The sequence below is a fragment of the Erinaceus europaeus genome, chromosome 9, assembly GCF_950295315.1.
Source record: "Erinaceus europaeus chromosome 9, mEriEur2.1, whole genome shotgun sequence".
In the NCBI taxonomy this organism is placed as follows: Eukaryota; Metazoa; Chordata; class Mammalia; order Eulipotyphla; family Erinaceidae; genus Erinaceus; species Erinaceus europaeus.
In genome coordinates, this window is record NC_080170.1 from 78236756 (window position 1) to 78255288 (window position 18533).

The 18533-nt window shown below is 44.8% G+C and overlaps 1 protein-coding gene and 1 long non-coding RNA gene across 3 annotated transcripts in view; one reads left to right on the forward strand and one right to left on the reverse strand.

The window, feature by feature from the left end:
- The window catches only part of MYLK (myosin light chain kinase), a 348762-nt gene that overhangs the window by 252205 nt on the left and 78024 nt on the right, over positions 1 to 18533 (forward strand). For both annotated transcript variants that reach the window (XM_007528900.3, XM_016190727.2), the window contains one exon: positions 2453 to 2539. In XM_007528900.3, coding sequence (XP_007528962.3) covers positions 2453 to 2539 — 87 coding nt within the window. The remainder of the gene's footprint in view (positions 1 to 2452; positions 2540 to 18533) is intronic.
- Positions 1556 to 7331, reverse strand: LOC132540460 (uncharacterized). Its single transcript, XR_009551643.1, has 3 exons — positions 5981 to 7331; positions 4215 to 4413; positions 1556 to 1871 (listed from the first exon to the last, which is right to left on the reverse strand). It is a non-coding gene; the product is annotated as an uncharacterized LOC132540460 (long non-coding RNA).

The window sequence follows — 18533 nt, forward strand, 5'->3', positions numbered from 1 at the left end:
TCAGAAATTCTGGTCTGGAAGGAAGAGAAGAAAAGAGAGTTCAGGTCAAGGTAGCCATAGACTGATCCCACACCCATCTGCCCCTGCTCTTTCTCAGAGGAAACACTCATGGAGGTGCCTGTCTCTTGGAATAACCCGAAGCCCTTCTGGTTTCCCACTCTCACCTCCCTGCATACACACTGAGGACAGAGCTCACACGTGTTCAACCTGGCAGCATGTCAGGATCATCTGTGGAGCTTCTGAATCATAGTGATGTCCAGGTGCCTGCCCAGACCAATAAAAACAGGATGGGAGAGATAATTAAAAATATTGAGATATGGGTGCTTCTCATGTGTAGCCGAAGTTGAGAGCCTCAGAGGAAGGCACATGTACTGAGAATTTTCCACAGCTGAGAGAGATTAGAAATGAAATTCTCCCTCCCCTGGGACTTTCTGAGCCTCCATACATGTCCATGTGTATCATGGTATATGCATGACCCACCAACAAGACAGGGCTTAGGCAGGGCCAGCTACAGGTGGTAGGGACCCTGACTCACTCAAATGGGCTCCTTTTGCTCTTGTAAGGATGACAGAAGAATAACATACCATGGGGTAGGGACTAGGTTATCAAGTATAGCTTGAAATGATTTCTTCCACCTTTGCTCTCTTAGCCTGAGGTGCTGCTGTTTGCTGCCTGAAAGTTCACTTAGTACCCACCCCTAGCCATTCCTGCAGTGACATGTGTACAGAGTGTGGCTGTCTCTGGTGGGGTCTCATGCCCTACACCCTAACCCTGAGGCCTATGTATCTGGGAGCTATAGATAAACCCATGCAGTGAGCAATCCCCAGGATTATTCAGCTGACAGGAAATGCCTGGGGGGGTGGGGGGGAAGGAACGGATCCAGGGAGGTCTGCATTCTGGAGCAGAGGGACCTAGGGACCATCTTGGAAACATGTAACCAGAGGGGAACCCCAAGTCCATGTGCCAGGAAAGGCTACATGCCCAGTCCTTGGTCCCATGTTCCCCAAACTCAGAGCCTGCCTAAGAGAGCACCTGTGTCAGCAGCCAGGAATGCCCCATCTTCAAGCTAGAGGCAAGATGCCCCTTCCTCTCCACCAAGCCACAGGAATGTGGCTAAAGCCCTGGCTGGAAAGTCCCACCTGTGCCTTCCTCCCTTTCAGTTTCCTTCAGGAGCAAAAAAAGAATGCATAGGAAGAGGTGGTGCTGGTGTGTGTGGGGGGTGGTAGGAGGTTCCCTCTCAGCATAGCTCCCAAAGAGTGCCTTGTGGGGGACACACTGGAGCACAGTGATAAAGAGTCTGCCCTCTGGATGGTTTTCCCACAGCTCCCTATGTCCACCTGTCCCTGGCTTAGCCCTGAACAAAGAACCTACACTCTGACAAGTGGGAGGACCTTCCCTGGTCTTTCCCACATTTTGAAGGACAGGCTGAGAAGTCCTGCACCCCCTACTCAGTGTTTCACTTCTTTCCAGGGTCTCACTAAGTCTTTTTTGATTATTTTGAAGAAATGTTGGGTTCTCGTGCATATATGAGTCCACTGCTCCTGGGATGACTTTTTTTTTTAGAGAGAGAGAGACAGAGACAGAGAGATACATCCTAGCACTGCCCCATCATTCACGGGGCTTCCCCTGGTGCTGTAGTGCTCTCATGTAGTGTCAGGGCATAAACCTGGGACCTCCCCCATGATAAAGTAGACATTCCACTGGGCAAGCTATCTCCCAGGTCTCTGAATCTGCTTTGGACATAGGTAGCAGAAGACTCCACAAAGGATTTAAGACTCATTGCAGAGTGAAGCTTGCTGACCACCTTTCCAGAGGCCAGAGGTCTTCCATCTGGTCTGAAGATCTTCCAGTGCCCATCTTGAGAAAGGAGTCTGAAATGAAAGGGAATCAGAATTGAAAGCCCCCTTAGACCATGAGCCCAAGGACAGGACCCCTGACTCTTGCTTTATGTGAGAGAGATTTCTTACCAGAGTGGACTTCTGAGATCCAAAGCCTTTAGCTAGAGTTAGCCAAGAACCAAAGACAGGAAAAGAGAAGGTGAAGGGAGAGGGGAGTAGAGATCACAGCTATCTTCACCCCACTCTTACCCTCTGCCTCCTGCCTCCCTTCCAGCAGTGTGATTCCTGCAGCGTATCCTACTGCAGAGGGAAAGCTGGCTCCCAAGAGAGCTCATCCATCCATCTTGCCAGGCGACTGCATTCTTTCCAATTTATAAGTCCAAGGGGTTAGACACTCCTTTTTTTGATGCTCCTGAAGAGGAAGAGACCCCAACTGTAGGAACATCTGCTCAGCAGGCCCAGGGGACCTTAGGCATGGAAGAAGGTGGTGGTAGGTGTTTGGGGTGGGGGAAAGTATAATTCTGGTTGAGGTGCAATTTTTATGGACAGGCCTCCTTGGCTTATTTCCTTGGACAACTGCAGACTAATGTTTGCTATTACCTGTTTTGTTCCAGATGCCCCCACCAGTGAGAATGCCAAGGCCCCAGAGATGAAAACTAGGAGGCCCAAGAGTTCTCTTCCTCCTGTGCTAGGAACAGAGAGTAAGTACTTGTCTAGCCTCCCTGGCAACAGCAGGGGAGGCCATTCCAGGCCATTCCAGGCCCTTCAGCATCATATGCAGAGGCCCATGAGTTCCTGGTGACCAAGCCAGAGGCTTTTCACAGCCCTCTCCTGCCTCCAAAAGCCTTCGTGCTGTTTCACTTCTCTTGTTTGTGCTCTAGCCCACACCCAACGTCAGTCTCACACAGCTCCTTTCTGCTGTTACCCAGACTCCAGTGAGAGTGCCACCCAATCTATCACAGTGGGAGAGCTTTCTGGACTATAACTCAGAATTAACACTACTGGGCAGAGTGCCCAATGACTGTCCCTAGAACTGTATTTCTCACAGAAGAGTGTCTTCAATGTTGCTACCACATGCCTGACACACATGTGCACATACATTCCAGTATATGGTCTGGCCTCTCTTCCTGAGCACTGCCTCCTGTGTGTGCCAGACACCCCAGTATCCCTCCTCCTGCCTTGGCTTGGGCACTTCTCTCTATGGGGACAGGCTTCCACTGGAGAGCTCCTTGTCCCCAAGCTCTTGAACTCTCCTTTACTTGAGCTAAGGTAGCTCTTTCCTCCTACTCCCTCCTCAGCACCCAGAATCTCCCAGCTGTCCCAGACCATCTTCTTCCCAGGGTCAGGGTGATGTGTCTTTATCTCCTCTTCCCTCCTCTGTGGTAGGGCCCCTGAGGACCCTGGCCTGCCCACACCTGACCTCCTATACTGTGCTTATAAGAAGTCGTTGCTCTTGAGCTCCCAGAAACATGTTCCAGTTGTTTAGTAAGCAGCCCAAGGGGAGAGATACAGCTCCTGTAAGAAGGCCACCTCCCTCTTCTAGAATTCTCACAGGCCCACTTAGCTGTCAGCCAGGATCAATGGCTTCCACGAGGCTTTGAGAGGTCCACTGAGGCTTGTTAATATCATATACATTTAGAAAGAAAATGTTAACTTTTTTCGGGTGAAAAACTGTTGTCATCTACATTAATATATCCATCTTTATGCTAGCATGCAGTTTTAAAAATACTATTTATTTTGTGTGTATAGAGATAGGTATTTCTTGGTTTTGTTTTGTTATTTTAGGTAAAGCGAGTCAGAGAGAGGGAGGAAAGGGAAAAGAGAGGGAAGGAGAGAGGAAATGGACCACAGCACCAGAGCTTCCTTCAACGTGGTGGGGGCCATCCTGGAATCTGGGTCTCACACTCACACATGGCAAAGCAGTACATTATCTGAGTAAGCTATTTCATTAGCCCACCGATGGTTTTCATGGAGGATGGGACCATGAAAGCAGAAGTTCGCAGAGCCCACAGGTGTCACAAATTCAGTCCTGGCTTCCCCTACAGACTCATTCTTGCTCTAATTTTGATAGAACTATGCCCCAAAAACACATTTTAATAGAGGGCATGGAATTGTACTTTTCCAACACTTTTCTATGCTGCAAGAAAAGTACAAAGGATTGATTACTCACTCTGACAGAAAGAGAAATACACCTGTAGACCTGCTTCACCACTCATGAAGCTTCCCCCCTGCAGGTGAGGAGTGGAGATTTGAATCTGTGTGCACCGCCACCTGGCCCCTACCCCTTTCTTTTCAAAGATACATAGTAGAGGCTGGATGGTGGTGCACCTGGGTGAGCCCACATGTTATAATATGCAAGGACCCAGGTTTACTCACCTCTCCTGGGGGACAAAGCAATAGTTTGTGCACTTTGAGCTCTAGGGTCTGCAATGTCCGGACTGTAGCTCTGGCACATCCATTCCAGTGAGGCCCTGTAGGGGTTGAGTGGGGCAGAGGAGAGCAGGAAAGGAGAAAAACAACCCGGAGATAATCAGCAGACACCAGGCCTGAACTCTTTGCCCTGGAGAAGGAGAGGCTGTGGAAAACCCCAATTTAGATTCACAAACACTGCTGCCCACACTAATTAGAGAAGATCCCTGGGAGTGGGAACCAGGCTTCAATATTTGCTTGAACTCCCAGACCATTCCAGTGTCGGGTGAGGAGTGGGTCAGGCTGGAAACCAGCTGGTACAGAGGGATCATTTACAGGAGGGGATGTCTTTGAGGCCTTCACTCCCAGTTCCTGGCCCCCCTTTAACATAATTTATATTATTTATTTTGCCATCAGGATTATTGCTGGGACTCAGTGCCTGCATGACAGCTGTGCTATTACTGACAGCCTTTTTTTTTTTTTTCCTGCTAGAGACATACAGAAATACAGATGGAGAGGATGAGGGAGAGGAAAAGGAAGAGACAGAGAGGAGAGACACCTGCAGCACTGCTTCACCTCTTCAGAAAGTGGGGATCAAAGGCTTAAACCTTTAAACCCTGATCCTTGGGCTTGATTATGTGTGAATGTTATATGGTTTGCCACTGGCCCACTTCTTACCATTTTTTTTCTTTTTCTTTTCTTTTTTTTTTTCCTCCAATTGCTAGATATTGGTGTTAGCACTATAAATCCACTCCTGGTGGACATTTTTCTTTTTTTTCTTTTTGTTTTCTTGTTCGTTTTTTATTAGATAGGACAGAGAGAAATTGAGAGAGGACAGGGAGATAGAGAGGGAGAAAGACACCTGCAGACCTGCTTCATCTCACGTGAAGCAGACCCCCTGCAGATGGGGAGCGAGGGCTCGAACCTGGGTCCTTGAACTTGGTAATATGTGCGCTTAACCAGGTGCATCACCTCCCAGCTCCCTACCCCACTTCTTGTATTATTAGTTAATCACATGTTAAGTACGCAGGGTGTCTTACTTTAATATTTTATGCAGCATAGAAATATACCAAATTCACCAAATTATCTTTGCCATGTACAAGACCCAGCCTTGAGCCCAATTCGTACCTCCCTGGAGGAAGTTTCAGTGCTTTTGTCTCTTTCACTCTCTCTTCTTTGTCTCTATATCTTTTTCTCTGTCTCTCTGTCTCTCTCTGCCAGCCTCTCTCTCTCTCCCCCTCCTGCTCTCTCTCTTTCTCTCTGTCTGATAAAATCATCCTGGAATGGTTGGTAGAAAGAAAGAAAGAAAGAGAGAAAGAAAGAAAGAAAGAGAGGAAGGAAGGAAGGAAGGAAGGAAGGAAGGAAGGAAGGAAGGAAAAGGGAAAAGAATTATAGCAAATCCAGTGCAAAAGCCCTCTTTCATCTACCCCATAGCAAATCCAGTGCAAAAGCCCTCTTTCATCTACCCCAATTCTACTCACCTCCTCAGATATATTCACAATGGCTTTTTTTTTTTTCTGTGATGTGCATGTGCATATCAAACTATCACACAATCCACTCACCTCTGCAACTTGCCTTTTCCCCTTAGTGCTGCTGCTCCCTGTTCAGAGCCCTCTGAGTCTATGAGAAAGCCCAGAGGCCTGTGTCCTGAGTGGTATGGCTGCATATGTGTGTTCATTTTTGTCAAGGTCTGGAAAGTACCTAATCTAACCAGGAAAGCCATCTTTCCTAACTGTGACCCAGGGAAGGCTGAGTGGTTTCCTTGTCAATCAAGTCATGGCCAAACTCTCTCTGGCACTTACCCCACCCAGCTGGTGGGGTGTAGGGTCTTCTGAGTTGTGTCAGGTAGAGCAGACAGTACTCATCTGCAGCCTCAGCTTGCAGGAGCTGCCAGCCTCTGAGTTTGTGAGGAAAAAGCCAGGTCTATCTTCCCTACTCCAAAGGACAGGAAGGAGATGACTGACAGAAGTACAGGCTGTCCTGCCATAAATGAACTCACTAGCACAGGGATGATAATTTGGGAAGATCTGGGAATGGGTGTGGGGTGGAGATAAACCAGGCAATGATGAAGTTGAAGAATGTGATTTGGTGGAAGAGGAATAACAACATTGTTGGAGCTGGAAGGAGACACAGAACAGATGCTAGAATAAACAGTGTGAGGCCCCCCTTGGGATTCATCTACTTGTCAGGCAACATGAGAATTTGTTGACCCACACACACACATACACACACACCCCTCCCCCTAGTGCAACAGAGGTCACCTTAGCTGCTCAGTCTGTGTTGAGTCAGGTCAATCTCATTCTACAAATCACTGTTCCCATTTTACAGAGAAGCAAAATTGAGCCTTAGAAGTCAAGGTCTCATGTTTAACTTAGTAAAATATAGAACTGTGGGGACCATCCTGATCTGTATTGCTGTCACAATACTTATGTCTTACCTTTGTCTTAGGGCCGTAGTCTGTGGTCAACCTGCACCTGAGCTGTGCACCCCGTCCACTAGGGGGTCAGAGGCCTGGCTGCCTGCACCGAAGGGTGATAAGGACAGCAGTGGGCACACCTCCCCCAGACTCAGACCTGTCAGAGTCTTTACTGCTCACCTATCACTGGAAAAGTCTTAATAATGTTGACTGATATTCTCCAACTTAATAAGGATGTTACAAACATAGTGTAAGGTACTCTTGTAGAAAATTTAATTCACTAGTTATTTTGTTTAATTATTCTGTGTACATGTTTTTATATATAGTCACAATTCACATATCGAGAGAGATCATCATGCTTTTGTCTTCCAACTGTCTTGGTGTGTATTTTCAAAGAGCATAATCACAATACAATTATTACAGTCAAGACATAAAACATTATGTCAACACTAAACTAATCTATAGTCTAGATTTAATTTTATTTATTTATTTTTTCCACCACTGTTATTGCTAAGCTGTGCCTGCACTATGAATCCACCACTCCTGACAGCCATTTTTTCTGCTTTTTTTTAATTTTTAAAATATTTATTTTATTTACTAATTATTTATTTATTTAAGAAAGGAGACATTAACAAAACCATAGAATGAGAGGGGTACAATTCTGCACAATTCCCATAACCCAACCTCCACATCCCACCCCCTCCCCGATAGCCTTCCCATTCTCTGTCTCTCTGGGAGTATGGATCCAGGGTCGTTGTGGGTTGCAGAGGGTGGAAGGTCTGGCTTCTGTAATTGCTTCCCCGCTTAACATGGGCGTTGACTGGTCAATCCATACTCCCAGTCTGTCTCTCTCTTTCCCTAGTAGGGTGGGGCTCTGAGGAAGTGGCGCTCCGGTACACATTGATGGGGTCGTCTATCCAGGGAAGTCTGGTCAGCATCCGGAACCTGGTGGCTGAAAAGAGAGTTAACATACAAAGCAAACAAATTGTTGAACAATCATGGACCTAAAGACTGTAATAGTGCAGATGAAGTGTTGGGGGTATTCCCTGCATGCTCTTGTGTACTTCTGCTTTCAGGTATACATTTTTCCCCTAGTTTATGGGCATGGGTGAACCTATGCTCTATCTCAGGGGACCTGGACTATATCTAGTTTTGGGGACTTTATTGGGGAGTGGACCACCTGGAATGGAATTAGAGAATACTATGAAAGGAAAGGTCTCACCCGAGTGATGAAGCTGAAGGGTTGTCATTCCACACCTGAAGTCTCTGGTCACAGTCTGAAGTGAAGCATGCTGGGGTGGCACTCGTTGTGTTGATTAGATTGCAATCCGTGAATACAGTATTATTTGATTTGAATTGAGAGCAGCATGCAGAAAAGTGGGCCCCACCCTAAGGTTCCAGGACTGGGGGAAATATAGGCTCTATAGTGGAAATGTGAGGTTCCTGTTGTCTTAGGGTTCAAGGTGACAATGGATAGTTATTGTTATCATCACATTATTTGGTGATAGGGTTAACTTTGGAAAGTCCCTTTGATAGGGTTTGGGGTATAGTACCCAGCATCTTGTATATAGCTGTGCTGTTGGTTGCTTCTGTTCTCCCTGGTCTAGGCTTTTGGGAGAGAACATATCAAAGACAGCCTATGTATTAAAAATAGTCTGTGTTTTAAGAAGTTCTAGACATATCATCAGTTTTTCGCCTCTCATATTAATTAAATAGTGGTTTATATAATGTTTACACTTTAATAGGATTGTACATAAACACCAATCCCACCACCAAAAGACTGTGTCCCATCCCCACCACCCACCCCCGTCCCCCCCACCCTCCACCGTGCCGGGAAGCCCAATGGCCACCTCCCCTTCACCACAGTGTTTTTACATTGGTGCCCTGCTCTCGATTTAATCAGATCCTGCTTTTAGTTTCCTTTTCTGTTCTTCTTTCTCAACTTCTGTTGATGAGTGGGGACATCCCATACTCATCTTTATCTTTCTGACTTAGCTGACTTAACATAATTCCTTCTAGCTCTGTCCAAGATGGGTCAGATAAGGTGGGCTCATTGTTCTTAATAGCTACATAGTATTCCATTGTGTATATGTACCACAGCTTTCTCAGCCACTCATCTGCTGTTGGGCACCTGGGTTCCTTCTAGGTTTTAGCTATTATGAATTGTGCTGCTATGAAAATAGATGTACACATATCTTATTGGTTGGGCATTATGGAATCCTTGGGGTATATCCCCAGGAGAGGAATTACTGGGTCATATGGAAGGTCTATGTCTAGCCTTTTAAGAGTTCTCCAGACTGCTGTCCAGAGAGGCTGGACCAATTTACATTCCCACCAGCAGTGTAGAAGGGTTCCTCTGTCCCCACAGCCTCTGCAACATTTGTTGCTGCTGTCCTTTTTGATGTATGCCATTCTCACAGGAGTGAGGTGGTATTGCAATGCTGTCTTTATTTGCATCTCTCTGATAATCAGCGACCTGGAACAGTTTTTCATATGTTTGTTAGCCTTTTGGATCTCCTCTGAAGTGAATGTTTTGTTCAGATCCTCTGCCCATTTTTGGATGGGGTCATTTGCTTTTTTGGTGCTAAGTTTGCTGAATTCTCTGTATATTTTGGTGATTAGTCTCTTGTCTGATGTTTGGCATGTGAAGATCTTCTCCCATTCTGTGAGGGGTCTCTTTGTATGTGTGATAGTTTCTTTTGCTGTGCAGAAGCTTTTCAGATTGATGTAGTCCCATTGGTTTGTTTCTGCTTTAGTCTTCCTTGCAATTGGGTTTGTTTCATCAAAGATGTCCTTGAGGTTTAGGTGGGAAAGTGTTTCACCAATGTTTTCCTCTAAGTATTTGATAGTTTCTGGTCTAACATCCAGGTCTTTGATCCATTTGGATCAAAATAAATTTTATTTATTTATTTTTGCCACCACAGTTATTGCTAAGCTGTGCCTGCACTATGAATCCACCACTCCTGACAGCCATTTTTTCTGCTTTTTTTTTTTTTTAATATAGAGGGAAATTGAGAGGGAAGGGGATGTGAGGCCGGGTGGTGGTGCACCTGGTTGAGCACACATGTTATAGTGCCCAAGGATCCGGGTTCGAGCCCCTGGTCCCCACCTGCAAGGGGAAAGCTTTACAAATAGTGAAGCAGTGCCACAGGTGTCTCTCTGTCTCTCTCCCTCTCTATCACCCCTCTCAATTTCTGACTGTCTCTATCCAGTAAATAAAGATAATGCAAAGAGAGAGAGAGATGTAAAGGAACAGAGAAATAGAGACATCTGCAGCACTACTTCACCATTCATGAAACTTACCCTCTGCAGCTAGGAACAAGGATTTGAACCCAACTCCTTGTGCAAAGTGACATGGGTATGCCACCTCGAGCCCCCTAGATTCAGTTTTTTAAGATGTATTTTTATTTTATTTTGTTTTGTTTTATATGTCATGGAGAGTTCCACCTGAGAAGCCAGAGTATCACTCTGATACATGAAATACTGGGAATCAAATCAAATGTTTTAGGCAAGCAAGTCTGGTACTCTACCAGCTGTGCTATTTCCCCAGTTGCTACATTTGATTTTTGCTTAATTTTATGCCACATTTTTATTGCCTTAATTTTTATCCTGTTTTAAAGGAACTGAAACTAAAGCAAGCACATACAATAAAAGAAAATCCTAGGAGGAAAAATCTTAAATTAAGGAGTTTTAGTGTATTTGCATGCAAATGGTGCATATTTTGCTTAAAGACTAAGCATCTGAATTATATAAAAAATAAGTTTTTAAAAAGGAATGCAAAGGGAGTCGGGCGGTAGCACAGTGGGTTAAGCGCACGTGGTGCAAAGTGCAAGGACCAGTGGTGCAAAGTGCAAGGACCGGCTTAAGTCGAGCCCCTGGCTCCCCACCTGCAGGGGAGTGCCTTCACAGGTGGTGAAGCAGGTCTGCAAGTGTCTATCTTTCTCTCCTCCTCTCTGTCTTCCCCTCCTCTCTCCATTTCTCTCTGTCCTGTCCAACAACGATGACATCAATAACTACAACAATAAAACAACAAGGGCAACAAAAGGGAATAAATAAATAAATGTTAAAAAAAGGAATGCAAAATGCTTGGATACAGTTACATGAACATGGAGAGTTGCTTCTACATAAACCAAAATGCTTATATAAAGTACTTATTCCAAATTTAAATAACATTTTTTCTCTGATATACTTTTCTCACCAGACAGTCCTTGTTTTTCCCCTTATTATGTATAGCCACTAAACAATATTTAAAATGCAGATATGTAGGTGACAGATGATTGTAGAGAGACAAAGACCAATTAAATAGAAATGATGTCTAATCTTTCCAAAATCATGAATTTTTTTCTACAATAAGCTCTAAGTTTGTAAAGAGTTATTTTCTATAGTCACAGTCAGAATACTTTATTTTGTTTTTTTGTTTTGTTGTTGATTTAATAATGATCAATAAGACCTTAGGATAAAAGGGATACAATTCCACACATTTCCCACCTCCAGAATTCTGCATCCCATCCCTTCCATTGGAAGCTTTCATACTCCTCTAGGAGGATGAACCAGGATCATTATAGATTGCAAAAGGTGGAAGGTCTATCTTCTACAATTGCTTTTCCACTGGACATGGGTATTGGCAGGTCAATCCATAACCCAACCTGTTTCTGTCTTTCCCTAGTGGGGTAGGGCTCTGGAGAGGTGGGGTTCCAGGACACATTAGTGAGGTCGTCTGCCCAGGGATGTCAGGTTGGCATCATGGTAGCATCTGCAACTTGGTGGCTGAAAAGCATTAAGATATAAAGCAGAACAAATCCTTTAATAATCAGGAACCTAAAGGTAAGAATATAGCAGGTGAGATTTTGGGGGTCTCCATTTTGGAAAAAGCTAGGAAGTCTATTTTAGGTATATTCCAAGGGGTATATGACTTTACTGATTTTTGCCTGAGCCCAATAGCTAACATGCAGGTGGGCTAAAGGTATTGTCTGGAGAGATGGTTTCATAGTTGGAAATAGGACTAGAAAGCTGAATCAGGGCAAAGAGTAGCTCTCAAATATGGGAAAAGTATATAAATACCTTTAACTGTAAACCCCACCAATCTGATCTGGGGCCCATATTCTGCACAGGAGCCTGTGTAACCTCTTCATCCCTGAAGGTCTGAGCTCATAGTCCATGGTCACAGCTAGGAACATTCTAGGCTGCAATCATTTCAGGAATAGTCTTCCTCAAGTAGCAGATACTATGTTAACCCAACCTCCCTTTGGAGAGTGGGGCAGTCCCCACCATTGTTGTTCCATGTTGAGGGCAAGGTTCTATAGAGGCCCACAAGAAGGTTCTATGATGCTGTTCCTGATGGAGATGACCAGTGTGGAGAGAGGGATCTGTTAGAGGTCTAGGTCCATCAACTACATTAGATTTCTTTGTCAATTATCCTGTTATCCTTTCTGGCTTCCTCCCTCTCTGTCTTGCCCCCACCCCCCATGTCAGCATTCCTGAAACACTTTATTCATCCCTCTAGTCCAAAGCAAGTCCTTACCTCCCTTTGGAGAAAATAAATAAAGAAGAAAGAAAGAAAAACAAGAGAGAGGTCTATGGGCCTAGGAGAAACATCCAGAACTCCTTCACCTAAGAGGTGTGTGTGTGTGGGGGGGGGGGGGGGTAGGATCCCATGGGTGGGAAGGAATTGCTGAAAAGGTTGAGGTTTGGCATAGAGACTTGCTTTACAGTAAAAGCTGTGAGTCCCTGGGAGAAAAGTTGGACATATCCATGAATATCTTTGAAAGCTGGCACTAACCAGCTGGTACCTAGCCCAGTTACTGCTAGCCTCCAGCAAACTACCAATCTGTGAGGTCATGATACTAAACACCACTCTCCATCCTCCTCATACATGTAACTCTGACTCTTACCTCTAGGCACTACTACTTCCAGATCCTCTCATTTTGTACAGGGTCTCTTCCTGAAGTCAGTGAAACCAGGGTGAATCCTCCCTCAAAGGCTCAGAGGACACCCGTCCAGCAAACAGTACTGGCACTCTTGTCCGGACCATGCTCAGATATTTCTTTCACAGCCATCCTGAGGGAATAGGGACCAGTGTGTGCAATAGCAAGGAATACATTCTTACATGACAGCCTTTGCTGTGAGGGGATATGTGCAGGATATTTACCCAGAGATAATTGATTCTGGGAAAATGACTCCTACTTCCGCCTTATCTGTGCAGACGAGTGTTGGAGGCCTGTCTAGGCACCCAGACCTGTGACTGCTTCCACATGAGGCAATGGGGTTAACCACCCTCCCAGGTTCCCACTGCCCTAACCTGCTTTGATGTCACCCTGTGAAGTGACACTCACTCCATACTTAATGCAGCCTGAGCAACCTTGGGGGTGGGAGACAGAGACTTCAGCAGAAAGTTAATACTGATTTTTGGAAAATTTAAAGGGTTTGATCTGTATTTTTAGTCAACTACCTAAAAAAGGAAATGTCCCCAGAGAGGCAGCGATACATGGACCTCCCTGTACCCAAGGCTTCTCATTACCTCCAACTATAGCTCCCTTTGCTTTCCACTTTCTCAGATCCTTTTGACTCTGTGAGACCCGCCTTCAAGCTCTATAAATATCTCTCACATACTTGCTCTGGTTTGCCATGCTGCTAATTTCAGGTATTCAAGAGAGAAGCATGCCCTAGTCTTCAGATGGAGCCATCCAGAAGCACCAGTGGGAGCTGACTTCTTCTCTGAGCAAAGGGAAGATTCATGAGGCCAAAACCAGAAGCAAAAATTAGATCAATAGAGGTTTAGGAGGCTGGTTCCCCAACCCCTGCTCCAGATTTTTCAGGAAGCCTTTTATTTATTTATTTTATTTATTTATTTATTTATTTATTTATTTTTATTTAAGAAAGGATTAATGAACAAAAACATAAGGTAGGAGGGGTACAACTCCACACAATTCCCACCACCCAATCTCCATAACCCACCCCCTCCCATGATAGCTTTCCCATTCTCTAGCCCTCTGGGAGCATGGACCCAGGGTCGTTGAGGGTTGCAGAAGGTAGAAGGTCTGGCTTCTGTAATTGCTTCCCCGCTGAACATGGGCGTTGACTGGTCGGTCCATACTTATTTATTTATTTATTGCTGGAGCTTGGTGCCTGCACCACAAATCTACTACTCCTGGAGGTTATTTTTTCCCTTTTTGTTGCCCTTTATCATTGTTGTTGTCTTTCCTGTTATCATTGTTGGATAGGACAGAAAGAAATCAAGAGAGGACGGGAAGATAAAGAGTGGTGAAGCAGGGGGCTCCAACCAGGATCTTTGCATCAGTCCTTGTGCTTTGCGCCATGTGCCCTTAACCCACTGCGCTACCGCCAGCCCCCTCTAATTTATTTTTTCTCCGCCCTCCTGAAATAAGATTTTATGAAACAAAAAAGCAAACAAACAAAAAGTAGAAACATTGAAAAAATTTACCAATGCAGCATAGGATTTAAACATCATGTAGTTTAAGATAAGTAAATGGGGGGTGGTCGTATGGTAGCACAGTGGGTTAAGCGTACTCAGTGGGAAGTGCAAGGACTGGTGTAAGGATCCCTGTTTGAGTCCCCGGCTCCCCACCTGCAGGGAAGTCACTTCACAGGTGGTAAAGCAGGTCTGCATTTGTCTGTCTTTCTCTCCCCCTCTCTCTCTTCCCCTCCTCTCTCGATTTCTCTGTCCTATCCAACAATGACAACATCAATAACAATAGCAATAATAACTACAACAACAATAAAAACAGCAAGGGCAGCAAAAGGGGAAAAATAAGTAAATTATTACAGTAAGATATTACTTCCACTTAAAACTAATAGTCATGGTATAGATGAGCTTAATTTACCATGTGGATTTATTGGGCTGCTTCATTTCTTCCTCCCTCTGTCTCTTGGCTAGAATAAGGGCTCAGTACCTGGCAGCTTTGATCTTTCGTTGGTGACAGAGCAAGGAACCTTCTCGCTTTTAGTGAAAAGTTATATGGGGATTCTAGCCATGAGGCCTTTTTTCTTCTTCTCAGCATCAGAACCCAGTGATCTGTTCTTCAGAATCACCAGTTAACAGACACTACCAGAGGCTCCACTCACTCCTTTAATGGCTCTTTTTCAACTGTGGCCAAGTGTTGTGCTAGGCACTGGGGATAGACCATTTGGTATCTGCACATGAGAGTGGGAAGGGGTGAGTGTGTGCAATTACAGTGTCTTGTGATGAGTGCTGAGCTGGCACCAGCTTGGAGGGGCATGGAGCCCTAGTTGACAGGAGTGATGTGTGAGCTGACACCTGCCTGAAGAATGTTCATGAGTGAGAAGAGAACTGAGGGCAATTTGGTATTGTAGCAACAGAAAAGCCTTCAGTGTGGAGTCTAGAGCAGCACCAACAGAAGGGGTGCAAGCCCAACAGAAGCATCTCTTGGGTTTAACACATTTTCCAGATGATCACAATGTGCACTCATTTGAGAACTACTGATAACTGAACAATGAGAGCATTATGAAGGTGTTTCCCAAAGGGAGCAGTCAGAAAGAAAGCTAAAGATAAGTTGGGAAATCTCAAAGCCTATTTTTTTCTTCTGTCAAAGCTCTTTTTAAAAATAAGTTGGATTCAATCCTAGGGAACTGTGTGCAGCCAGTGGAAAGGCTTAAATAGGGGAGTAGCATCACATTTACATTTGAGAAAGGTCATTTTGTTCACAGAGTAATGTAGTAGGGTGTGGACAGAGACCAGAACCTAGGAAGTAGCTGGGGAGATAGTACAGTGATAGTGTACTGGACTTGCTGCCTGAGACCCCAGAAGTCCCAGATACAATTCCAACACCATCATATGCCAGAGCAGGGCTCTTCTGGTCTCTGTTTCTTTCCCTGTCTCATAAAAATAACTCTTTTAAAAATTAATTTTGTGAGCCAGGTGGTGACACACCCAGTTGAGCGTACATGTTACCATGAGCAAGGACCCAGGTTCCCCACTTGCCACCAGGAAGGGGATGCTTTATGGGCAGTCTTGAAGCAGGTCTTCAAGTGCCTATCTTTCTCTCTCCTTCTTTATCTCCCAGTCCCGTTTCAATTTCTCTCTGTTCTATCAAATACAATAGAAAGAAATAAAGGCTGTCAGCAGTGGTAGATTCCTAGTGCTGGTACTGAGTTCCACTGATAACTCTGGTAGTAATAAAGTACATACATACATACATACATACATACATGGGAATTTTAGGGGCCAAGTGGTAATGCACCCAGTTGCATATATTACCATGCACAAGGACCTGGACTCAAACCTCTAGTCCCCACATGCAAGGCTGAAGCTTCACAAGTGATGAAGCAGGTCTGCAGGTCTCTCTCTCTCTCTCTCTCCCTTTCTATCTCTCCCTCCCCTCTCAATTTCTGTCTCTATCTAATAAATAAAATATTTAAAATGTTTAAATAAAGTAAATATTAGGGCTGGGGAGATAGTATAGGGGTTTACAAAACAGACTTTCATGCCTGAGTCTCAAAAGCTCCAGGTTCAATCCCTGACACCACCATAAGCCATAGCTAAGCAGTATTATGGTTAGAAGAATAAAAAATAAAATATCTTTTAATGATAAGAACTTATTTTTTAAAAAGCCAGAAGGCTAGGAGGTAGTACAGTTTGGACTAGATTCGTGATGGTGAGGGTGTGGGAATAGCAGACTGGGAAGCTATTTAGTTAGTGAGTAGACCTGGACAGAGAAATGGGGACAAGGAGTGCTTTGGAGAGATGACTCTGGGTTTGATATTGGCTTTGTCCAGCTCATAGTTTGTACCAGGAAGGTGACAGGTAGTATAGAATGTCTAGGAGGACTGGCTCAGGAGAGCTGTCAGGGATCCAGGGCAAATGAGGGCAGGAGAGAGAGGGTAAAAAGAAGCTGTTAGAGCATCATGAGGAGCTTGATTGTATGGAGAGCAATTCTGTGCTGCAGGCATGTTCTACCTAGGGCTGCCTGCATGAGCCAAGTGATCAGATCCCTCCTGAGAGGGGCAGCTTGAGTGGAGTTTTCAAGACTAGCCAAACTGTATTTTCCTACTAAGACTCTCCTTTCTAAAAGTGGTTAGTGCACAATGTCTGAGTGTTGAAGGAACAAAAACTGAGTGGGTTGGCAAGAATAATAATAAATAAGGCTGAATCCAGGGGAGAAGAAACCAGTTAGTGAAAGGAGAACTGAGCCTTGGGCCCCTAAACCAGCAAGAAGACTGCCTTTGCTGAGACCTGAAATGGGAGGACATGCTCATGGTGCAGCATGAAAGCTCATGGAGTGTAAAGCTGAGCTTACAAACAATATGGCATGCTGAATAGGTGGAGGACAGTATAGAGAAGTCCTCTGGGGTTCTGTTTGGGAGAGATGGGTGTGGAAAGGAGGGGCTGGCATTAGAGCATGTACTGTATGCTCTCATTACAGTGTAGCTTAGTTCTGATTTTATTTATTCTTCCCACATGTCTGATGCTCTGAGAGGTTAAATAATGTGCCCTAAGTCACACCATCTAGAGAATGACAGGACAGTGTTTGAACCCAAGTCCAAATCCAGAACCCGTGCCTATGGCACTTCTGCAAAGAAGGAGAGAAAGGTTGCAGAGGCCTGGCTTGGGGGTTGGAGCAGATGTGGCCTGGAGCAAGGAGGCAACAGGGAGAAGGCAGCCACAGGCTGGAGCTAGATCATAGATATACTGTAGGCTTGATGAACCTTACAGGTCACCTGAATTATAGGCAAATCCATCTCTTTTTCATGAAATGAAAGCAATATGAGGTGCCCTCCCTGGTTTGTTGGGTGAAAGAACTAAATGAGAAAAAAGAGTGATAGGACATTGGGGCTTAGAAACTCAACATGTTGAGTCCAATACTCTGTGAGACACCAGGTTTTAGAGTCAGGTGACTACTTTTGTTGGTAAGCCATAACACAGTTCATGGATTTAAACAGATGGGCAGTGGGGAAGCAATTACAGAAGCCAGACTTTCTACCTTCTGCATCCCACAATGACCTTGGGTCCATACTCCCAGAGGGTTAAGGAATAGGAAAGCTATCAAGGGGTCAGGGGAGGATGGGATAGGGAGCTCTGGTGGTGGGAATTGTGTGACGTTGTACCCCTCTCATCCTATGGTTTTGTCAGTGTTTTCTTTTTATAAATAAAATAAAATTAAAAAATAAAATAAACAGATGGGCATATGAAATATGTATAGAATAGGCTATAGAACATAGTGAACACATAACTATTCTTACTCACAGGAACCAGACAAATCTCAAAGGCTAATGAATGCAAGCAACAGAACCTCCAGAATTTTAGAACAGACAACCTTGGCTTTAGATACACTTAACTGTAGCATGAAAAGATAAACTATTAGTTCAGGCTCTGTTGTAGCCACATAGGCTTACTGAGAGCTGCCAAGAATAGTAGAGGGCAGGACTCTGGCGTCATCTGGTTTTGTCCTGTGCCAAGTGCTGCCTTTTATTGACCCATATCCCACTACTGTAGGGGCTGACCACCCCCTTCCCAGTCCCTGGAGCCCTTCCACAGTTGTATTCATTTCTTCAGACTGCCAAACAAAGCACATAGACCGAGTGGCTTAAACAAGAGAAATGCATTGTCTCAGACTTCTGGAGATTGGAAGTCCAAAATCAAGGTTTTGACAGAGGACTGTCTGAGGACTCTCTCCCTAGATCACCATGTCCTCACATGGCCTCTCATCGCATGCATTCAGGTGTGTATGCACTCGCACACAAATTCCCTCTTCTTATAATGACACAAGTCAGTTTGGATTAGGACCACCTTAGCAGCCTCACTTTACCCCAGCCACATCTGGAAAAGTCCTGCCTCCAAACATAGTCATATTCTGAGATACTGGGGAGTTAAGATTTCAACACAGGAATTTGAG